Source organism: Podarcis liolepis, assembly GCF_965112155.1.
Source record: "Podarcis liolepis genome assembly, chromosome: 3".
In the NCBI taxonomy this organism is placed as follows: Eukaryota; Metazoa; Chordata; class Lepidosauria; order Squamata; family Lacertidae; genus Podarcis; species Podarcis liolepis.
In genome coordinates, this window is record NC_139557.1 from 124,164,796 (window position 1) to 124,188,528 (window position 23,733).

The window sequence follows — 23,733 nt, forward strand, 5'->3', positions numbered from 1 at the left end:
CGTTTTCCATCAGGCATCGCCGAGGGCACCCCTTGTCGTAGTCAAGAAGCGCCGGGGCGTCGCGGGAGGCCCCTCCCCGCCCCCTGGGCTCCCGTCCTCGCGCCCGCCTCGCTCGCTCTCGCTCGACCTCCGCGCTCGGCCAAGATGGCGGCTGCTGTCCGGGCCATCGGGAGCCTCACGCGCTTCACGCCCGCCCTCAAGTACTGCCGGGCCCGGGGCTGCCGCTCAGGTGAGGCGGGGGGGGAGGGGAGAAGGGGGCGCCCGGACCTCGTTTCCCGGGGGGGGGAGGGGAAGGGGACCCCCCCGGGCCCCGCTCCCCTCCGGACCCCGTTCTCGGCCCCTGCTGCTGCTGAGAGGAAGGGGGTCCCCTGAAGGTCATCTGCACCTCCCCAGCCCTTCCAGGGCCATAGCTGCCAACTTCCCCCCCTTTCTAAGGGAAATTCCCTTATTCCGAATAGGATTCCTCGCAAGAAAAGGGGAAAGTAAAGGTACTTAGAAAATATATTAATAAAGAATATATCCTCTCCTGCCACCCTGAACACCCCCACATTGGGGTCTGTCCCCACTCTAGAATCTTATGATGCTATCCCAGGGCATAGCTGTCAACTTTCCTCCTTTCTTAAGGGAAATTCCCTTATTCCGAGTAGGATTCCTCGCAAGAAAAGGGAAAAGTTGACAGCTATGATTGTGGCCTCTTTACTCTTTTAAGAGGGATTCAAGGGAACTTACCAGGAACTATACAATTCAATCAGAGACAGACTGAATTGTGTAATAGTGAGAGGCTCACACGAGCCTGCAGCCAGCTATCTGCTGTGCATGCAAAAAGGGGAATGTAGACTCTGCTAAGAAAAGGAACTTGCTAGCGCAAGTTAGGAAGGATATTAATAAAGAATATATCCTCTCCTGCCACCCTGAACACCCCCACATTGGGGTCTGTCCCCACTCTAGAATCTTATGATGCTATCCCAGGGCATAGCTGCCAACTTTCCCCCCTTTTTAAAGGGAAATGCCCTTATTCTGAATAGGATTCCTCGCAAGAAAAGGGAAAGGTTGACAGCTATGCTTGTGGCGTCTTTATTCTTTTAACAGGAATTCAAGAGAACTTACCAGGAACTATACAGACTGAATTGTATAATAGTGAGAGGCTCGCACGAGCCTGCAACCAGCTATCTGCTGTGCATGTCAAAAGGGGAATGTAAACTCTGCTCAGTAAAGGGACTTGCTAATGCAAGTTAGGAAAGATATTAATAAAGGATATATATCCTCTCCTGCCACCCTGAACACCCCCACATTGGGGTCTGTCCCCACTCTAGAATCTTATGATGCTATCCCAGGGCATAGCTGTCAACATTTACCTTTTTTAAGGGGAAATTCCCTTATTCCAAATAGGGTTCCTCACAAGAAAAGGGAAAAGTTGATAGCTAGACCTTCCACCCTCTTCCCTCCCCCCCCCCCGGGGCCTTGTCTGGGCTCCTCGCTTCCGCAACCACTGGCCGCCCAAAGGTCTCTCCAGCTGCCCCTTCTCTTTTTCCCCTTGCACTTCCCTTAATGGAATCCTTTTAAAAAAAATATTAAAGATTTTGTTGATTTACAGAAATATGTGCAATGTCTCTCCCCCCCCCCCCCGTAACATTTTTTACAGATCAGTTTCATTTGTTGAGACAGTAGGAAGAGAAGGGGGAAAGGGGGGGGAGATGGGTGGGGGTGGGGTCAGGTGGCGATGTTTCCATTTTACTTAATATATGTGGGATTTGGTGTCACCGTTGCTTGTGCAGGTTCTTTGCTGTTCGCTTGTGTTCCTTTGGTGGTGAGAGAGGTTGGGGTTGGCCCAGGGTGTGGTTGTTCATTTGTGGTTGGCTGTGGTGATCTTTGTTTTCATGTGTGAGTGGGGTGGGTGGGTGTTTTGGATCAGGTTAGCCATATTGATTTGTATGCCATTGGTGGATTTTTGTTATTGTCTTGTTGGGCTGTGTATGTGATAAAGGGGAGACATACCGGGGTGAAGGCGTCGTCTTCTATTTGTCCCCGTGTCAGTTTCAGTTTATTGGTTAATTTTTCTAGTAGGGCTGTTTCCCATACTACTTGGTACCATTGGTCCATGCTTACTCCCCCCTATGGAATCCTTGAACGGTAGAGTTGGAAGGGACCCCCCCTCAAACGTCATCTGGTCCAAACCCCCCCCCCCCCGTGATGGGTCAGTGCACCTGGCTGCTAACCAGAAATTTGCTGGTTCTGGCCCACCAGGATGCTTGCCTTGCAAGGGGTTGGACTAGATGACCCTCGAGGTGCCCTTCTAACTCTGCAATTCTGTGAATGCAGGAATCTCAGCTCAAGCCCCCGTGGCAGATGGCCACCCAACCTCTGCTTTAAAACGTCCAAGGAAAGAGAGCCCTCCGCTTTTCAAGGTAGACCATTCCAATGTCAAAACAGCTCTGACTGTCAGAAGGTTCTTCCTAAGGTTTAGTCGGAATCTCCTTTCTTGCAGCTGGAATTTGAGTCCTACCCTCCAGAGCAGGAGAAAGCAAGCTTGCTCCCATCTTCCATGGAACAGCCCTTGAGCTATTTGGAGATGTCTATCCTATATCTCAGTCTCCTCTTTTGATTATTTTACAAAAGTTATACACCGCTTGATTGTAAAAAAACCAAACAAACAGCTCAGAGTGGTTTACAAAAAGATAAAACAGTAAAATCAAGGAAAATATTACAACCCAGCTTTAAAAAATAGAAAAGCTAAAATACTATAACAGATTAGGATGACCTCAACTTTCTAAGCATCTGGATAGGCTTGCGAAAACAGTACAGGGAGGGTGTCTGCTTGATCTCAATCGGCAGGGAGTTCCTAAGAGTGACTGTTCCAAAAGCAGAGGTGGTGAGCCTGTCAGCTGTGGGCAAAACTGGGCACCCTAATATGTTGCTGAGCTGAGAGGTTGAAACCTCTCAGCTCAGCACCGTGATGTGGTGACTGACTTTGCCAGGCCTTGCATATGTGCGTGAGAGTGACCTTTGGCCATTGGAGGATTGGCCAACCCTTAAGTAGTAATAATAATAATTTATTATTTATACCCCGCCCATCTGGTTTGTCCTGTGGGTCAAAATCCTTGGCTTCTCCCATTCTAAAGAATTTGGGGACTCAGAGGGAACTGGGAGACCCTGAATTTATGCTAGCGCTGCAGGATTATGGGACATGTAGAAGTGCCTCACTGTTGTATCAGACTAGAGTGCATTCTGGTCCAGCATCCTGTTTCTAATAACAGCCAGCCAGATGCTTTTGGGGAGCCCATAAGCAGTTGTGTAGCTTGGTCAGGCAAAGCAGGTATATAATCCAGCTTTCCATACCCAGCTGTGATCAGCCAGATTCTACTGGAGAAAAGCATGAAGACAACAACTCCCTTCTCTGCCAGTCGAGTAGCTGATACTTGGAACTGCACTTTCTCTTGACAAAAAAGATTAAATTCAGTTACAGCAGAGTGTTTCCCTGACAGACATTCCTTCGCACCCTGCTTGTGAACACCCCCATGGCACTTAAGGGGAGTGCATAGTGTTCTTGGACCAGAGGGAGCTTTTGGCTTGATTCCCAAAAGTGCATGTTTTAGGATTGCTTCTTTTGGGAAAATGAAATAGACAGTATTTGCCTTGCATCAGAAAAACAGCATAGTGGGTGCCTGTCTAGGCTTCCGGGGGAGATCATTTCATCACTGAGACACCTCCATGTGTCCTTCAAAATTGGTCTTGATTGTATGGGCAGGGTCAGGTTGCTTCCTTTCTAAATTTCATCCTTTTGTTATCTGAACATGCTGGGCATCTTCCAGGCCTTGGTTAACTGCAAATTGAAGGACATTTTTTAATCCTGTTAAATGTGTGCTGTCTCCCAGGTTTCCTCTGTACCCAGGCCTGTATGTTTTTTTGTTGCAGTTGGATTTAAAGCCATCTCCTCCTAAAGTGCAACTTTAAAAACACACAAAAACCCCAACCTTCTGCAGAGTTTCTTCTAAATGGCAGTACAGTCGTACTTTGCATCTCGAACGACTTGCAAGACGAATGTTTTGGCTCCCAAATGCAGCAAATCCGGAAGTGATTGTTCCGGTTTGCAAATGTTCTTTCAAACCCGAACATCCGTCACGGTTTCCGATTGGCTGCAGGAGCTTCCTGCAGCCAATCGGAAGCCACACCTTGGTTTCTGAACTGTTTTGGAAGTTGAACGAACTTCCGGAACGGATTCCGTTCAACTTCCAGGGTACCACTGTACAAGAAATATTTGGTCCTGCATGGGGAAGGCCCTTGTTCTCCAGGGTTTGTATTTCTGGGAGAGGGAAGTTTCTGGAAAACAAGGTGGGGAGGAGGGTTGATGTAGTCATACCGAACGCTGTGTTGCAACATAACATTTGGCGATTGCCATGAAATGGCCTGCAGTCTGGAGCCTCTTAGTTCATTGTCAGGTTGTGGCAAGCTCAGAAGCTGCTCTGGGCTTGAGCTGAATGGCGTTTGCTCGTATGAGATGACTGATCCTCTTTCCTGCTATCTCGCATGTTGATAAGCAACCAGAGAAGCAGTAAGCGTTAGGAACCCTAAAAACAGTATAAGGCTTCTTTGTATTGTGTCACGGAAAAGGTCTGATTTTAAAATATTCACTTTAAGGGTGGCAAGGGCACTTACCATTATTGGGCCTGCCTAAAGGCTCACCCCCACTGTTGCTTGACCTGTATTTTGACCATATTGTGTCCCGAAAAGTTCCCCAGGGTCCGACAGCTTTTCTCAGTGTTGCCCAGCTCTGCCTTACGGAAATCCGAAATTGCTTGCTGAATTGAAGATCTGTTAAACAAAATCTATCTTTGGATTTTCTGTGTATCTGAGAAGATCCACTTCAGTGGGCAAGACTGTCCAGGGACACAACAAAGAGGAAAGTTTTTGGACCCCGGGGGAATTAATCTGTACAGAAAATATGATTAAATATTATCAAAATTTGGGTCGAGCAAAAGTGTGGATGAGGCCTTTGCTTGGTTTTTGTGATGCTCGCTCGAGCGCCTGGGCAAGAAAGGGGCAGGTCTTTCACATCCCAATAAGCATTTGTGAGCAGTGCATTTTCATCTGCACAGAATATGTGAAACATAACTCCGACAGATAACTCTGGCATCTTTCTGAGCTGGCTCTGCTCTCAAGATAGCAGGAGCCCTCCAGCCCCCCCAGAAGAGACTCCCTCGCAATTTCATCAGGTGCCGTGTCCAACCTACAAAGTGCCTGCATTTATGGGCATGGCAGGATGTGGGTGAAAGGTCCTTTCCCTTCCACTCTGGAAATGTGGGCCAAAGGACATGGCGCACCTCCAGCTTTGGGGCTGGGTCACGAGACCGGCTTGCGCAAGGCAGCATATTTGGCCTCTGATGTGGTGGCTCCCCCTCCCCTCAGATGGACTTGGGACCCTCTGGAACGGGCTGCCGTGTCTTGTTAACACAATGGATAGATCAGATCAAGTTTCAGAGTTTCACTTAATAATTAGCAATGCTCAGACTTCCAGGTGTATGTTGGGAAGCCATGCTTGGAAAAGGCTCATAGCAGACACTGTGAAACGCCAAACGTTCCATGCTGGCTTGTGTAAACACGTGCAAAGCGATGTTAAGTTTTCAAGTTTTCTGAAGAAGTGTGCATGCACACGAAAGCTCATACCAAGAACTAACTTAGTTGGTCTTTAAGGTGCTACTGGAAGGAATTTTTTTATTTTAAGTTTTCAAGTCCTTTAAACCAGGGTGGATAAAAATCCATTGGATTTTTTAAAATTTAAACCAGAGTTTTAAAAAAATAAAATGCTTTTGGAGGAAAAATCTTTCTAAAGATAGTTTTCTACTTAAGTTACATTATAGTCCAAAGGCTATTCATCAGGAAATAAGGGTTTGTTTTAAGTTTTTCACATGTGCTAAAACTCATTCTAAGTTTTTTTAAAAAAAACCTTTAACCACATCAGTTAACAAACATGGATACATATGCTATAATGTTATAGTTTTAGTTAGAGAAATTGTTTAAATTGTTACTAAGGAAATTATTATTTTTCTCCTTCTAATAAAGTACAGCTGAAAAGTTGTCCAAATATAAACAATAATTTCACAATTATCTGTTGATATATTTCTAATAGTATAACCAAATCAGTCATTTTTGATATAACTGTAAAAGCTACTCTGAAAATTTATTATTCCAGAAATGAAACCTTCATCTGGTTGTAAATATTAAGATGATACCAGCAAGAATGAGTCTTTCTGTAAAAAAAATGATTTAAATCAAGTCTTACTGACCAGTGATTTAAATCGAGTCTTACTGACTAGTGATGTACATTGATTTGATTTACAGTGGTGCCTCGCAAGACGAAAAGAATCCGTTCTGTGATTCTCTTCGTCCAGCGGTTTTTTCGTCTTGCGAAGTAAGCCCATTGACGGATTAGCGCTATTAGCGGCTTTTAGCGGCTTATCTGCTGATCGGATCAGCTGATAAGCGGTTTAGCGGCTTAGAAAAAAGGGGGGGAACCCGCAGGAACTCGCAAGACATTGTCATCTTGCGAAGCAAGCCCATAGGAAATTCGTCTAGCGAAGCGCCTCCAAAACGGAAAACTCTTTCGTCTAGCGAGTTTTCCGTCTTGCGAGGCATTCGTCTTGCGGGGCACCACTGTAAATCAAATCCACCCTGCTTTCAACTGAGCCTCATCACTCAGAAAGAGACTTTGCCTGAAGGCACCCGCAGGGATGGCAAATGTTCTGATTTATTTGCTGGTCCAAATTAACTCTGGAAATCTCTCTCTGTCTCAGGTTACGCCTGCCGAAACCTCAGCACATCCTCCCCTGTTAAGTGTAAGTCACTTCTTGGGTCTGGTGGGGGTTGGTGGCGATGGCGGGGGTTCTGCCCTGGTTGAAAGAAATCTGGCAGAGAAGGCAAATTTGCTGGGGGGCGGTGTTTCCACCCTGGTAGTAAAAACAAAGAGACCGTAGTGACTTCAGTGTATTGGTGGGGGGGGGGACCTTTTTGCCTCCAGGATCAACCTTGCAGGCCTAATTTGACAGGTGGATGGGGGCACCCACATGTCGTCACACAACGCTGTCATGGTGTCACATGATTGACAGGTGGGTGCAGCCCCCCACCTCTCAAAATCCCCTCCATGGCCTTGCAAAGCACCCTTTGGAGCAATCGCCACCTCTCCTATTTTAAATAGCGCTTTGCTCTGCTTCTCCATTAAGTGGGTTTGTGCCAGCAGTGACACATGATGATCTTTCCCTCTTCTGTCTCTCTGGGGAGCTGGGTGGCAGCAGCAACAGTGAGGTCCAAAGGAGGTGATAACGAGAGAGGCTGGCACCCATGACATCCAGATTTGCCCATGAGCCTAAAATGGTTGGTGGCCCCTGTCCTAAGTTTTGCTGAAGTCCTGCATGGAGAAATAATAAATATAGAATCACAGAATCTTAGAGTAGGGAGGGACCCCGAGGGTCATCTAGTCCAACCCCCTGCAATACAGGAATCTCAGCTAAAGCATCCAAGACAGATGGCCATCCAACCTCTGTTTAAAAACCTCCAAGGAAGGAGAGTCCATCACCTCCCAAGGGAGTCCGTTCCACTGCCAAACAGCTCTTACAATCAGAAGGTTTTTCCGAATGTTTAGTCGGAATCTCCTTTCTTGCAACTTGAAGCCATTGTTTCAAGGAGAAAACAAGCATGCTCCATCCTCTATGGGACAGTCCTTGAGATATTTGAAGATGGCTCTCATATCTCCTCTCAGTCTCCTCTTTCCCAGGCTAAGCATACCCAGCTCCTTCAACCACTCCTCATAAGGCTTGATCCCCTTGGTTGCCCTCTTCTGCACACCTTCCAGCTTGTCAACATCTTAAACTGTGGTGCCCAGAATTGGACACAGTATTCCATGTGTGGTCTGACCAAGGCAGAATAGGTTGGGACTATTCCTTCATTTGACCTGGACACTAGACTTCTGTTGATGCAGCCTAGAATAGCATTAGCTTTTTTTGCTGCTGCATCACACGGTTGACTCATTGCTCAGCTCGTGGTCCACCAAGACCCCTAGATCAGCCTTACTCAACCTGTGGGTCCCCAGATGTTGTGGAACTACAACTCCCATCACCCCTACCTAGCAAGGCCAGAACTCAGGGATGATGGGAGTTGTAGTCCAACAACATCTGGGGACCCACAGGTTGAGAACTGCTGCCTTAGATCCTTTTCACATGTCCTGCTAGTAGGCCAGGTTTCCCCTCATCCTATATTTGTGCATCTGGTTCTTCCTGCCTAAGTACAGAACCTGACATTTTGACATTTGCCCCTATTGAAATGTCCCTATAAATCTCTCTTTTCCCCCGCTCCAGCAAGAAGCCATGTTAACTATGACATCAAAGGAGATGTTGCTGTCGTGCGCTTTAACTCTCCAAATTCCAAGGTAGGTGTTCCTGTCGCTTCCCTGTGGGCTGAAGCGGTTTAAACTGTGCAGAGAGGTTTAAAGGGGTGCCTGGGAGTCATGGAGATAGAAAGGAGGGAGATGGTATGCCAGACCAAATAGAAGGGTGTGCTGCCGGCTGCTTACGAGTACATTTCAAATCTTCAAGATATTTGGCATGCCACCGCCCTCCCGATGCTGTTCCATGTTGGCGAGGACTAGCAAGGGTCGTTCTCCTTCCAGAGTGGGAGCTTTCCCTTTGCCCGCCTTGGCTTCAGCTTGCCTGTTCATTTCCCACAGGTCAACACCCTCTCCAGGCAGCTGCAAGATGACTTTTCCGCCGTAATGAACGAAATCTGGGCCAACGAGGCCGTCAGTAGCGCCGTCCTGATCTCGTCGAAACCCGGCTGCTTCATTGCTGGCGCAGACATCAAGTAAGTTCCACCGGGGCGGGAAGAGGGGTCCTGTTGGGTGAAGAAATGGGCAAACCGGTCGCGTGCTTCGGGGCAGCCTTTGCCCGCTTGCTGCCCTCCAGATGTGCTGGGCTCCCATCAGCCACAGCCTCCCCTAGTGGGAGATGTGGTCCAGAACATTGGAGGTGCACCAAGTGGGCAAAGGCTGCTTTAGGGAATGGCTTTCCAATCTTTTCGGGTCTGTGGGCACGTTTGCCAATGGGGCTGGCTGTTGTGGACACCACACACACACACACACACACACACACATTGCAACCTGCTCTGTTGGCTTTCAAACCTCGTTTTGGTGGAGGGGACCCTGTGGGTGTTGAGTTGTGGAAGTCAGTTGGTAGTTCACCACACCTCAACCTGTGCGATGCATCAGCAGAGTAAGCGGAGGCCCAGCAGAGGCCTCAGAGATTTCCTATTCCCAGCAGCTTCTTCCAGAGTTCCCGGTTAAGGGGAAAGCTCCTCTCCCATACAGTAACACAGTGTTTATTGCTAACACTGTCACCACCCTAGTTGACACCATCAGCCACAGCCCCTTCCCCTGACTCTCACAGATTCAGAGTCAGACCCCCAACAGCAAACAGGACATGCAAGACCAGACAAGCAACAGGACATAATGAATGCAATGCCCTAGATGGGAGCCTTCTCGGTAGTGGCGCCTGTCCTGTGGAACGCCTTCCCTTCAGATGTGAAGGAAATAAGCAGCTATCCTATCTTTAAAAGACATCTGAAGGCAGCCCTGTTGAGGGAAGTTTTTAATATTTAATGCTGCATTTTTTTAACACTCGATTGGGAGCCGCCCAGAGTGGCTGGGGAAACTCAGCCAGATGGGCGGGGTATAAATAGTAAATTATTATTATGATATTATTATCCCTGCCTGCCACTACTTCAGATTGGAGCAGCTGCTGCCCTCGCCATAGTTGGCTGGTGAAAGGTGCCTGTTTTGCAGAGCCTTGGTTACACAGAGGTCTACTTGGGACCCAGAGCAGTAGCCTAGCTGGTGACAGGTAGTCCAGAAGTAGCTATCTCTTCAGAAGTGAGATGTTAGGACCCTGCAGGAACAAAAGCCGACTCTTGGGGAAATACCTCCAGAAAGGAAGTCCCCTGAGAGGTTGGGCCAGTTCACACTGTTAAAGTTTGTGGGTCGTAAATCCTTTGACCCACGGAGTCTGCTGCAACGGCACTGCAATAAATTAGATTTATTTCCACTCCGACAAATTTCAGTGGCGCCCACACACTTCCACTCGCGCGCTGCCACTCTTCTCAGTTGTCGGACGTTAGCAGAGTTTACACGCAGCGTAAGAGGGCTTTGTCTGTGTGGTGTCTTCAATAACTCAGCTCAACACCAGTGCTTCTAATCTAACACTCTTTATTTAGAAGCATACAAAAACGGAAATGAAAAACCTACAGAATCTAGCTGCATGCCTGCAGCTTTCTGCCTCTAACAAAACGAAACTACCTTGCTCACATTCTCGGACAGACTGCTCTCTGCAGCCCTCAGAGAGCATGGGTCATAGGAAAATGCCCGGATCATGTGGGCAGTGCACCCAGTTAATAAGAACGCTTCCTGGAGTGTTAACTCTTAACTGTCCAGAACCACAACACACACACACACACTCCCTCACATGCCCCAGGGTCTGGGGCAGCAGATCTGTGTTGCAGCAGAGAGTCTGATAAAGCGAGGAGACGGTTGCGCCCAGTTGCAGCACACACCTGCTTCCCTAGCAGCAGTCACACAGAGTTGGGCGAAGGAGGAGCCCTGTTTCACTGGGCAGGCATCTTGAATTGCTTCTCTGCAGAGGTAGGATGAATTTGTAAGGTGGGCAGCGGTGCGCCTCGTTCACAGCCACGAAACTCTCTCTTTGTCCTGCCCGTAGCATGATTGAGGCCTGCCAGTCCAGCCAAGAAATAACTCTACTTTCTCAGGAAGGACAGAAGATGCTGGAGAAGCTGGAGAAATCGCCAAAGCCCATCGTTGCTGCGATCAGCGGCTCCTGCCTTGGGGGAGGACTAGAGGTAGGGAGCAGCCGGGAAAGCCTGTGCTCCATAATGAAAGGGAGAATGCTGTGCGTGTGACTGTGTTCTCTGCATTTGCCATAAGGGAAGGATCCTGGCTCGCCTCCAGACCAGCTGCTCTGCGTCCAAAAGGCCCTGGTCTCAGTCCCCAGCATCTCCAGTGTGGGAGAGCCAGTGTGGTGTAGTGGTTAAGAGTGGTGTTACTCGTAATCTGGTGAACCAGGTTCGCTTCCTGTAGCATCACAGAATTGTAGTGTTGGAAGGGAGCCAAAGGGTCATCGGGTCCAGCCCCATGGAAATCCTCGGCCAGGCCGTTGGCTCACCTAGCTTAGGGCTCTGCAAACTCTGGCTAGCAACAGTTTCCCACTAGACCAGCCAGCATGGTGTAGTGGTTAAGAGCGGTGGACTCGTAATCTGGTGAACGGGGTTCGCTTCCCCATTCCTCCACCTGCAGCTGCGGCTGCTGGGTGACCTTGGGCCAGTCACACTTCTTTGAAGTCTCTCAGCCCCACTCACCTCACAGAGTGTTTGTTGTGGGGGAGGAAGGGAAAGGAGAATGTTAGCCGCTTTGAGACTCCTTCGGTAGTGATAAAGTGGGATATCAAATCCAAACTCCTCCTCTTCTTCTTCTCTTCTTCCATGGAGGGCTGGGAATGCCCAGCCCTGTCCAAACCTCCTGAGAGCCCTTGACCATTCTAAGCCAGATGAACGCAACCGCCTGACTGTGCATTCAGGAAGCTCCCTGTTTTTCCTTTCCAGGTTGCCATTGCTTGCCAGTACAGAATAGCAACCAAGGACAAGAAGACTGTCCTGGGAACCCCAGAGGTGCTGCTGGGGCTGCTGCCGGGGGCAGGAGGCACCCAGAGGCTGCCCAAGATGGTGAGTGGGTGAACACCCCACCCATAGAGGGAGGGAATCTGCCTTTCCAGCATCCCTGCTCTTCTGGCAGGTAAAACTCATTTTCCTTCCGCGTTTCAGGTGGGGCTCCCTGCTGCCTTTGACATGATGCTGACCGGAAGAAACATCCGTGCTGACAGAGCGAAGAAGATGGGGCTGGTGGACCAGCTGGTGGATCCTCTAGGTTAGCTGGAGACGCTTCTAGTTGCACACACCTGTTCCGTGGCCTTGCACCTGGCTTGGCGTGGTCTGTGACGTTGCAGGCCCCAAGGCAGGGGCGGGGAACCATCGCTGAGCTGCAACTCCCGTTAGTCGCAGCAAATACAGCCAGCGGCCAGGGATGGTGACGGGACTTGTAGGGCCGCAACACCTGCAGGGACAAAAGCCCCTGAGGCTGGAGGGGGGAAGCATATCCTGCAGCCGCTGCCGCAAGCAATCTCGCTGCCACATTCTGTCTCTGGGCCAACCATTGCAGTAATTCAGCCATGTGGTCAAGCTGTTGCAGCCTAGGAACGTCTGTGGCTGCCTTAAACAGTCGACCAGAGGCTCCAGTGAGAGAGCTGGATGCAGGATTCTCCCTTAGAAAGTCTGTCTCCTTTGAATGCACTTTCGCTTCTTGCTAAAACAGCACCTCTGCCTTCGCAGGGCCAGGGATCAAGAGCCCCGAGGAGCGAACGCTGGAGTACCTGGAGGAAGTGGCCATCACCTTTGCCCGAGGCCTCGCCAAGAAGACGATTTCTCAGAAAAGGAACAAGGGGCTGATGCAGAGTGAGTGGTCTGGCCTGGCCTGGCTCCGGGGGCAAGCTGCCCTGGCCCTTGGCCTCCCTGGAGTCGGCCCCCTGGGTCGTTTCCTCCCTTGAACCTGCTTTGCGTTGCCTTGCAGAGATGATGGACTATGCCATGGGCATTGCCTTCGTGCGGCAGCAAGTCTACAAAACGGTGGAGGGCAAAGTGCGGAAGCAAACGAAAGGCCTCTACCCGGCTCCCCTTAAGATCATCAAGGTGAGGGCCATCTGTGCGCATGAGGGAGGGCAGGGGGACGTCTGTGCCAGGGTGTGAGTGTTGGGATGCTGCCGGGGAGACGGGGGCATTTGGCAGGCCCCCAGCTGGCTCCAGCCACTGGCCAGCAGCTCGGTGATCTCCGGTTCCCGGAACAGCATCAATCAGCGGACAGAGACATGTGTAAGCGTATTTACAGCATTTATTCAGCATAGTTTAGGAACAAAGGAAAAAACATGTCTGCTTCCCTTCGTGTCCAGCAAAACGGCAGGCAAACAAAAGCAATATACAAACGGAAGTTCCCAGCAAGTTTGTGCTGGAAGTAAACAGGCGTGTGACACACAGCAGTCATGCCTGCTCCTTTTAAGGTGGAACGGAACTATATTCTAACAGTGAGCACACTTGGTTTCTGCCCTGCGTGTGGCAAAACACTGGCATCTCTAGTTCTGCCCGTCTTTAGGTGGGGTTGGACGAGTTGACCTTGGACCCACCCAACTTGGGTGGCCAGTAGCCAAGATGGCTGTCCTCTGCCGGCACAGTTGACAGGGGATTGAATTAACTTGGGGTCTCTTCCAACTCAGCAATTCTATGAGGCAGGATACCAGCAGCTGGTGATTGCAGAGTGCTATGGTGCCCCCACAGACTCCACCATCCCTGCCTCAGAGTTTCCATTTGTCTAGTACTATTCCGTTTGATTCCTGTGGCATTTAAGAAGTCTGGCCATATAGGCAGCCGGCCCTCCTGCCAGCTTCCATCGTGATTTTTTATCATGATTCCCACCATCCTGAAGCGCAGGCAGGAAGGGATCAGCGAGGGCTGGGCTGCAGGGTCTGTCTTCATCAGCACCAGCTGAAGGGGGAGGCCTGCCAGTGTATGTGGGTGCCTCTTTGGCACTGGCTGGAAGGGTCTCTGGTGCATTCCTGCCCCTACCCACCCACTTGCCTCCCCACCTTCCTTGCACTGCCTTTCGCCGTTCCTTTCCTGCTGTTTTTAATCTTCCCTTGTAAACCATCAAGATCGCCTTACCGCAGATAGGCCCACTCAAGCCACTCCTACCCTTTGGAACTCCCTGCCTCTTGATACCAGGCAGACGCCTTCACTGTACTCTTTTCGGTGCCTGCTAAAAACAGTCTTGTTTAGACAAGCCTACCGATATATTTAAGGGACACGGGTGGCGCTGTGGGTAAAACCTCAGTGCCTAGGACTTGCCGATCGTATGGTCAGCGGTTCAAATCCCCGCGGCGGGGTGAGCTCCCATCCTTCGGTCCCAGCTCCTGCCCACCTAGCAGTTTGAAAGCACCCCTAAGTGCAAGTAGATAAATAGGTACCACTTTATAGCGGGAAGGTAAACGGCGTTTCCGTGCGTTGCGCTGGTGCAGGCTCGCCAGAGCAGCTTCGTCACACTGGCCATGTGACCCGGAAGTGTCTCCGGACAGCGCTGGCCCCCGGCCTCTTAAGTGAGATGGGCGCACAACCCTAGAGTCGGACACGACTGGCCCGTACGGGCAGGGGTACCTTTACCTTTACCAAGATATTTAGAAAACTGATGTGAGTTTTTAATTTTCTTTGAGTCTGTTGTTATTTTATCTTTTTGAAAGTTTTAAGTTGTTGTTCTTACTGATAATTTTGTTGTCCCCGTCCCCCCCCGTAAGCCGCTTTGAGGCTTGTTTGTTTTGCAATCAAGCAGCGCATACGTTGTAGGAAATAAATAAACGTTAAACCACCCTGTGCGTTTCAAACTGAAGGGCGGTATAGAAATGTTTCAAATAACCCAAGATGTTGTTCCTCTTTACTTTAGGTTGTGAAGACAGGCTTGGAACAAGGAAACGAAGCCGGCTACCTTGCAGAATCCCAGGTAAGCCTTTTATTGCCTGTCACTTTGGACATTGAACTTCGTAGTCTGTGCTTAAAGGGAGACGGACAGACGGACTCCGTTGAGAGATGTAGAAGGTCCCCCCGCCCTCGCCAGCAATCTGTACGAAATAATCACCTCCGAATGCCTCAAACAAGTCACCTTATTTTTTGCTCCATAAGACGCACCTAGTTTTTAGAGGGGGAAAGCAAGGGAAAAAATATTCTTTAAAGGGAGCGCTGAGCAGAGTCTGTATGCATCCCAGGCTCTGCTCATCACTCCCTTTCACGAGCTGCGTGGAGCGTGTGTGGCTTTTCCCGAGGAGGGAGAAGGGACTGACGGGCTGCCCTCCTCACTCCTCGGGGAAAAGCCACGAAGAGCCGCACACACGCTCCACACGGCTCTTTAAAGGGAGCGCTGAGCAGAGTCTCCCACCTGCATTCGCTCCATAAGACGCAAACACATTTCCCCATACTTTTTAGGAGAAGAAATGTGTGTCTTATGGAGCGAAAAATACGGTAAACCACAAACGACAAAAAATGAAGTCCTGATCTGCCTGGCTCAGTTTTCTCGTGGTGGGGTGAAGGCTGAGAAAAAGACTTGATTCCCCCCTTAGCAACCCTCCCTTAGGACTTCACCAGGGGGAAGCCCACCTCACGGTTGCAAGAGCTTCTCGGCAAGAGGCACCCCGTTCGAATCACAGCAAGGCCCACATTGTTCACATGGTGTCTGATCACAAGATCTGGGTGCTCAGAGGCCCCATTGAGGTTTCCGGTGGGTCCCTGGGCATCCCATTAAGCCACAGCATTGTCTCGGTGCAAAATGCCACACCGAAGTCCCATGCTTTTTGCTGGGGGGCGTGTAGAAGAGGGTGAGGAGGAGGACCAGGCGGCCGGGAGAAGGAGGGGGCTTGGGAAGACTGGCAAGGCCACTGTGATGGTTCAAGGAGGGGCAGGGTTTGTAGGAAAAGGAAAGGGAGCCCAGGAGTGCTCCTGTGGCCTGGGAGATGACGGCAGCATCTAGGGCTGTGGTAGCTAAATAACTCACTTAAGCTCCCATTTGGAGTGACTTAAGGGAAGCATGGGACGCGGGTGGCGCTGTGGGTTAAAGCACAGAGCCTAGGGCTTGCCGATCAGAAGGTCGGCGGTTCGAATCCCTGCGACAGGGTGAGCTCCAGTTGCTCAGTCCCTGCTCCTGCTAACCTAGCAGTTTGAAAGCACGTCAAAGTGCAAGTAGATAAATAGGTACCGCTCCGGCGGGAAGGTAAACGGCATTTCCGTGCGCTGCTCTGGTTCGCCAGAAGCGGCTTAGTCATGCTGGCCACAAGACCCAGAAGCTGTACGCTGGCTCCCTCAGCCAATAAAGCGAGATGAGTGCTGCAACCCCAGAGTCGGTCACGACTGGACCTAATGGTCAAGGGTCCCTTTACCTTTACCTTTTAAGGGAAGCAGCTGCTGCTGGAGGGGAGCAGAGAATTGTTACGTTTCCTTACATTTTATTTATATGCCACCTTTCAGCCGAAAAAGACACCCCAAACAGCACAAATGCAAGCAGACCAATGGAAATGCAATACAATAAAAACAAAACAAAACCTTAACACTACAAAAGTCCAGGCGACTACCCACTTATGCGGGGGTTAGGTTCCAGGCTCCCACGCACATAAGCGGAATTGTGTAAATTGGGGACGCCTTCTAAACTAAGGTTGCCAGATTTTTTCCAATGAATCCGGGGACACTTCTCAACTTCCTACTGAATAGGTGGATTTTGTCAGGGGACTCATTTGTAAATCTGGGGACTGTTCCCGGGAAATGGGGACGTCTGGTAACCTTATTCTAAACCCCCTTCAAACGCCCTCTCTGCCATTCTCTCTGCCATCCGTACCAAAAATACCATATCCCACAATATCTGCAACTAGAGTTGAAGCTGGAGGGATGCGTGGAAAAGCAGCTGCTGCCTGCATTGGCTCTTAGGCAGGGAGGCTGAGCAGCCGAAACAAAGCGCTTCTGCGAATCAGGTCTCTTCGAGGTTTCTTTTGCCCTCACTGACACCCTCTTTGGGCTGGCTCTTCATGAGAGGGTCTCTCTCCCACTATTTCTGTGCTTGAATTGAATTGTTTAATTATTTCCTGCTGCTGCACATATATTCGGTCAGGTGTGAGTAAAAGTAAAGGGACCCCTGACCATTAGGTCCAGTCGTGGCCGACTCTGGGGTTGCGGCGCTCATCTCGCTTTACTGGCTGAGGGAGCCGGCGTACAGCTTCCAGGTCATGTGGCCAGCATGACTAAGCCGCTTCTGGCGAACCAGAGCAGCGAATGGAAATGCTGTTTGCCTTCCCACCGGAGTGGTACCTATTGATCTACTTGCACTTTGACGTGCTTTCGAACTGCTAGGTTGGCAGGAGCTGGGACCAAGCAACGGGAGCTCACCCCGTCGCAGGGATTCGAACCTCCAACCTTCTGATCGGCAAGTCCTAGGCTCTGTGCTTTAACCCACAGCGCCCAGGTATGAATAGAATGCACTAATATGCATTCATTTTGCTGCCATAAAGGCAGCAGATTACTCCCCACAAAAACATTAAGGGGAATGCCAGAACCAGTCTTTTAAACGACGCTTCTTCCTTTGAACGGTACCAGAGAAGAGGTGGGGCAAAGCTGGTGGAATAGCTTTGCCCCCAAGTTCTGGCCCCTGTAGCAAATCGTGTCTGGCATCCTCGGTGACCCCTTGGCATGAATGCAGAAGCCGTTGGCCCTGGTCGCTGTGCCCTGCACTTTAGTGAGCTGTTCTCACCGCTGCTTAGCAGCTCCTGGGCTGAAAAAAATAATAACAGTGGGGATTGGGGTCCGCCTCTGCCGGTCCAAGTACAGTTTGCCACGGGCAGACATTGGGCTGGGCTGGCCAGCTGGCACCCTCTTACACAGACCCACGCAGACTTTGTAGCCTCCTTTTCTTTGGGGGTCCTAATTTGCGGCTGGCTTCTCTTGACTACTTGACATATGCTGGACAGACGTTCCTCCTGAGTCACTGGCCTCCAGATACGGAAAGGTAACGTTATGGGGGAAAGGCACCCCGTGTTTTTTCCAGTCTCCTTTCCCATCCACCTTGTCAGTTCTCCATTTCCTCCGCTGTTGTTCTTGTTCTGGGTGGCTGATGTGGGAGATTTGCAGTCACCTCTTGCCACTTCCCGGCTTTCCCACCGTTCATCCACTTGTCACTTTACTTTCCCCTGTTTCGTTTGTCTTGGGAGACGCAGGGTTGGACCCAGAAAGCCGCCTTTCTTTATTCGTACGCCCGGGCTGCTCAGTTCCCTTTCGCGAGGGACCTGGGGTGCGAAAGCAGCTTATTATAAACTGTGCATATTGTGTGCACTTGAAAGTTTGCTGTATCGATGAAGCCTGTGTTATAATAATAATAATAATAATAATAATAATAATAATAATAATAATAATAATAATAATAATACAACAACAACAATAATAATAATAATAAATAGTATTAATAATTTATTATTCCACCCTGTGGAACACCCTCCCTTCAGATGTGAAGGAAATAAGCAGTTATCCTATCTTTAAAAGACATCTGAAGGCAGCCCTGTTTAGGGAAGTTTTTAATATTTAATGCTGTACTGTTTTTAACATTTGATTGGGCTTCCAACAGAATAGTAAAATACAATAACCTATTAAACATTAAAAGCTTCCCTAAACAGGGCTGCCTTCGGATGTCTTCTAAAAGCTGGTAGTTGTTTTTTCTCTTTGACATCTGGTGGGAGGGCGTTCCACAGGGCGGGTGCCACCACCAAGAAGGCCCTCTGCCTGGTTCCCTGTAGCTTCACTTCTCACAGGGAGGGAACTGCTAGAAGGCCTTCAGCGCTGGACCTCAGTGTCTGGGCAGAACGATGGGGGTGGAGACGCTTCTTCAGGTATACAGGACTGAGGCCATTTAGGGCTTTCAAGGTCAGCACCAACACTTTGTATTGTGCTCGGAAATGTACTGGGAGCCAATGTAGGTCTTTCAAGACCGGTGTTATATGGTCTGGAAATCTGTGTTTGCAGATTTCCAGATAGCTGGGGACATACAGAGAGGCCTCTTCTTTTGAGCTCCCGCCCTGGGTCTTTAATGTCAACATCCCACTGGAGACAGGATTGTCCTGCATCCCTGGTCCCTCTCCGAGCCCTTGACTTTCCCAGCCATTGTCGCCCTCCAGCCTCCGCTGCCGCCGATGCCTCGGGGGCCTGTCCGTTTCTCCCTCGTTGCTTTCCTTGGGGCATGATGCAGAGATGGGCAGGTCCTCTGACCGCAGCCTTCTCTTCTCCCTTCCTCTGCAGAATTTCGGGGAGCTCGGGATGACTTCTGAGTCCAGGGCGCTGATCGGGCTGTACCACGGGCAGGTACAGTGCAAGAAGAACAAGTTTGGGCAGCCAAAGCAACCTGTCCAGTAAGTCCAGCTACAGGTGGGGTAGATCTGTGGCAACCCGTTTGCCTCTGCAGGACGGGGGAGAGACTCGGGTTCAGTGATTAGTCACTCTTGATCCTCCCCCCAAAAACCTTCCTTCTTGAGAGCCAGTGTGGTGTAGTGGTTAAGAGCGGTAGTCTCGTAATCTGGTGAACCGGGTTCGCTTTCCCGCTCCTCCACATGCAGCTGCTGGGTGACCTTGGGCCAGTCACACTTCTCTGAAGTCTCTCAGCCCCACTCACCTCACAGAGTGTTTGTTGTGGGGCAGGAAGGGAAAGGAGAATGTTAGCCGCTTTGAGACTCCTTCAGGTATTGATAAAGCGGGATATCAAATCCCAACTCCTCTTCTTCTCCTCTCTGCAGGAACCTTGCCATCCTGGGGGCAGGCCTGATGGGCGCTGGAATCGCCCAGGTCTCCGTGGACAAGGGGATGAAGACCATTCTGAAAGACACGGCCCTGGAGGGCTTGAGCAGAGGACAGCAGCAAGTCTACAAAGGGTAGGCTCATTGGCAGCCCTGTTCTACGTGGGGTCCAGGAGGGATTGAAATCTGAGCCTCAGCAGGGGCCTAGAAGTGGTGCGGTGCAGCTAAGCAGTGCAGAAGGCATCTCCCTCGTTGCTGAGGACAATTCAGTGCTTCTCCATGTCTAAAATGTAGCACTGTGGAGAGGGACAGGGGAGTTCCAGGCTAGGCAGAGCTGCGCATTTCTTGCTTTGGGCTTTAAGAACTTGGCCTGTGTGTGGCTTCTTCCTTCCTTCCTTCCTTCCTTCCTTCCCTCCCTCCCAGATTGGGCTCTCCCTGCTCCCCACAAAAGAGGGGCTGGTTTTTGTTTTTCAAAAAATAATCTTTATTAATTTAAATTACACACTTAGACATAGAATTTACAATCTCATACTACAAAAAGAAAATTAAAGAAAAAAGAAAAGAAAAAATACAGAAAAAAGAAAGAGGAGAAAGCAAATGTACGTACATAAAAAATTAATCTTCCTAATTAATATTTAATCAAACACTTAAATAAAAAAGACTTCTAACAAAATGGGTCTTCCAATCATTCTCACTGTACGGTTTATACTGTCGTTTTTTCCGCGCAGTTTTATATTCTTTAATATTGTTCCCGTCTACTCCACAAACAGTATTTGTTGTGTTTGCCCCCTCCTGCAAAGGGGCTGGGGGGTCAGCTCTGATGCATGGAGGGTCCTCTCTTCCACTATTCTGGCTTGAGCTTGCAGAGGAGGTCCCAATGTGCCCTCACAGAGGTCGTTCGCCCACTGACAAAATATCCTGGCAGCTGCAAAGCTAAGAAGTGAAATAAGAGGAGGGAGAATTAGGATGCCGCTTAGCTTACTGTTTTTCCTTAACACCAGGAGTTCCTCTCTCAGTCTTGCTTTGGCTTGGCTCCCCCTTCTCTCCCCATCCTTTCTCTCATCCCCCCACTGGGAGGACACAGGAGTGTGTGGCGCTACAGCCACAAACTGACCCCAAACAGAAAGACTAAAAGCGGAGCTCAAAATCAGAGCCTGGGGAAAGGGAAAAGTCTTTGCCTAGAGTTGTGAACACCTGGAAGGAGGGTGACCAGGCCACCCGCCTTCATTATAAGAATTATAGAATTGTGGAGTTGGAAGGGAACTCTAAGGGTCATCCAGCCCAACCCCCTGCAATGCAGAGGGGTCGCAGCACTTGGCCGGCTCCTTCCCCAGCCAGGCTTTTGCTCAAGGCTCCTGTTTAGGGAAGCTTTGAATGTTTGATGCATTACTGCATTTTGATATTGTTGGAAGCCGCCCAGAGTGGCTGGGGAAGTCCAGCCAGATGGGCGGAGTATAAATAATATATTATTATTATTATTATTATTTTTTATTCCGCCTCCCTCTCCTTTCCCAGCTTGAACGACAAAGTGAAGAAGAAGAGCCTGACGTCATTCGAGAGGGACATGATCCTCAGCAACCTGACGGGGCAACTGGATTACAAGAACTTTGGGGCGGCGGACATGGTGATCGAGGCCGTCTTTGAGGACATCAGCATCAAACACAAAGTGGTGAAGGAAGTGGAGGCGGTGAGTAGAAGGCTAGGCTGGGGGGCCACTTGCGTGAGAGACTGGGGCTGTCTTCCAGAGGCTGCCCTTAAGCGCTCCCGTGGCCCCACTGCCTCCCCACCCGCAGGGGGCAGCCTCCTTCCTTTGCAGAGGCTGGAGGTGCCCTCAGGGTCCTCCTCTGGTTTACCTGGTCCCTGTCCAGTCAGCATGGTGGGTGCTGGGAATTATGGGCTGCCCCGAAGGCTGGGCAGTTAGTCCGGTGGCGGGGGGGGGGGGGGAGAGGTGAGCATGTGACTGCTTGCACCTCCTCCCCTGTAGACCTCTGCTCGTGGGCCACCAAAGTCAGGAACAGCAGTTCCCAGCTTTGGGGTGTTTCAGTCGTCCTGGTCTTCCAGCATTTTGCAGTAGAGCCCATGGCTGTGTGAAGGTTATCAGGGGGTGTATGTGTTATTTATTTCCGGTCTTGAAAGACCTACACTGGCTACCAGGACGTTTCCGAGCACAATTCAAAGTGTTGGTGCTGACCTTGAAAGCCCTAAACGGCCTCAAAGGCCCAGTATACCTGAAGGAGCATCTCCATCCCAATTGTTCTGCCCCGTACACTGAGGTCCAGCTCCGAGGGCCTTCTGGCGGTTCCCTCCCTGCGAGAAGCCAAGTTACAGGGAACCAGGCCGAGGGCCTTCTCAGTGGTGGCACCCACCCTGTGGAACGCCCTCCCACCAGATGTCAAAGAGAAAAATAATTACCAGACTTTTAGAAGACATCTGAAGGCAGCCCTGTTTAGGGAAGCTTTTAATGTTTAATAGGTTATTGTATTTTAGTGTTTTGTTGGAAGCCGCCCAGAGTGGCTGGGGGGGACCCAGCCAGATGGGCGGGGTATAAATTATTCTTATTCTTATTCTTACCGTATTTTTTGCTCTATAACACGCACCCGACCATAACACGCACATAGTTTTTAGAGGAGGAAAATCCGTAGGCATGCCACCCGTAGGCATTCCCTCCATAACACGCACAGACATTTCCCCTTACTTTTTAGGAGGGAAAAAGTGAGTGTTATGGTGCAAAAAATACGGTATTTCATAAAATTCCTGCACTGCTTGATTGCAAAAAAGAAGCTCAAAGCAATTTACATGAACGATTAAGAAAGATTTAAGACTTACAAAAAGCTAAAATAGCAGCAGGCTAAAAAGAGATTAGAACTCGCATCATCTTTCTAAACATCTGGGTGATTTTTAGCAGGCGCTGAAAACTGCACAGTGAAGGTGCCTTACTTGATATCAACCGGCAGGGAGTTCCAAAGTGTAGCCACACAAAATAATTGTGTTATTACAGACGCAGAACAGGTTGTTATGTGACACTCACAGCAGTGCCAGTTCTGCCAATTGAAGCCGCCAGGTGGGTGCATGTGGGGCAAGATGACCTGTGGAATTATCCCAGAGTGGCATGTTCCTCACTGAAGAAGAGCGGTTATTGTCAAAACATTGCTAATGGGTGTGAAACAGGAGCAGAGGTGAGGGCTGGGGTTTTCCGCAAACAGCTGGGTGATCTAGGCATTAATGCCCCGTAAAGACTGCAGTTAGACAGAGAGCGCCAACCTCCTGGATCCCTGTCCTGCCCCATAGCAACACCCTCCATGCCCCCAGCTGCAGCCTTCATGGGGACCTGTGGATTCAGTGGCCACCAAAAACCCGCTGCCAATACCAACAAGGGACTGCAGGTATCCGGTGTGCTTCCCCTACGCAGCGGAGATGGAGTGAATTGGCTGCACGTCCTCACAGAGCCTGTATGGACCTTGAGGCGTCTGCTGGTGGCAATCCAAGCTCTTCAGTTGTAGGGGGAACCTCTGCCCCTGCCCCCCTCTCCAGAACTCTCCAGGTTATATTTTCTGAGAATCCTCCAGAAAAGCAATCTCTCAAAGGACCTGTTGATGGCATTTTACCATTGTACTGTGGAGAGTGTATTCACTTACGGTCTGTGTGTGTGGTTTGGGAGCTGCACGGTCAGGGGAAAAACAATGCTGTCTAGGGTTGTCAAGACTGCGGAGAGAATAATTGGGTGCACTCTTCCCACCTTGGGTCAAATCTATGCTTCCAGGTGCCATAAGAAAGGGGCAGAGATAGCACAGGATAGTGCGCACCCTGGAAATGATATCTTTCAGCTTCTGCCTTCTGGAAGAAGGTACAGGGTTATGAAGACCAGGACTAGCTGCCTGAGAAACAGTTTCTATCCAGATGCGATTTTGGTTTAAAACACAATGTAAGGTAGTCTCTATGGGAGTATATTGTATTTAATTATGGGGTATCAGAGTTTTTAGGGGGCTAACCAGGTTGGAATAGCTTGGATAGCAGGCGTGTTGGTTTTTGAATGTCTGATGTATATTTTTTCAATTCCGTTGTTCTGTATGAGACAATGAGAATAAAGATTATCGTATTGTAACCTAACCTGTGTGTTATCTCCCCCAGGTGGTCCCCCCTCACTGCATCTTCGCCAGCAACACATCGGCGCTCCCCATCAATCAGATCGCCTCCGCCAGCAAAAGGCCGGAAAAGGTGAGTCCTGGATCTGGCCGCCATCTTCTGTCTTCATCCATTCATCATACATCAGGAGTCCTCAAAC

At 49.9% G+C, this 23,733-nt stretch overlaps 1 protein-coding gene across 1 annotated transcript in view; it reads left to right on the plus strand.

Annotated features, from left to right (window-relative positions):
- The first annotated feature begins 58 nt into the window (after nucleotides 1-58).
- HADHA (hydroxyacyl-CoA dehydrogenase trifunctional multienzyme complex subunit alpha) overlaps nucleotides 59-23,733 on the plus strand; it is a 35,282-nt gene continuing 11,607 nt past the window's right edge. The window contains exons 1-14 of the mRNA XM_083494427.1: nucleotides 59-229; nucleotides 6,789-6,830; nucleotides 8,346-8,416; nucleotides 8,714-8,847; nucleotides 10,752-10,890; nucleotides 11,650-11,769; nucleotides 11,869-11,971; nucleotides 12,433-12,555; nucleotides 12,671-12,789; nucleotides 14,585-14,641; nucleotides 18,961-19,070; nucleotides 19,452-19,586; nucleotides 20,967-21,138; nucleotides 23,580-23,666. Coding sequence (XP_083350553.1) covers nucleotides 145-229; nucleotides 6,789-6,830; nucleotides 8,346-8,416; nucleotides 8,714-8,847; nucleotides 10,752-10,890; nucleotides 11,650-11,769; nucleotides 11,869-11,971; nucleotides 12,433-12,555; nucleotides 12,671-12,789; nucleotides 14,585-14,641; nucleotides 18,961-19,070; nucleotides 19,452-19,586; nucleotides 20,967-21,138; nucleotides 23,580-23,666 — 1,497 coding nt within the window. The 5' untranslated portion in view covers nucleotides 59-144. The remainder of the gene's footprint in view (nucleotides 230-6,788; nucleotides 6,831-8,345; nucleotides 8,417-8,713; nucleotides 8,848-10,751; nucleotides 10,891-11,649; nucleotides 11,770-11,868; nucleotides 11,972-12,432; nucleotides 12,556-12,670; nucleotides 12,790-14,584; nucleotides 14,642-18,960; nucleotides 19,071-19,451; nucleotides 19,587-20,966; nucleotides 21,139-23,579; nucleotides 23,667-23,733) is intronic.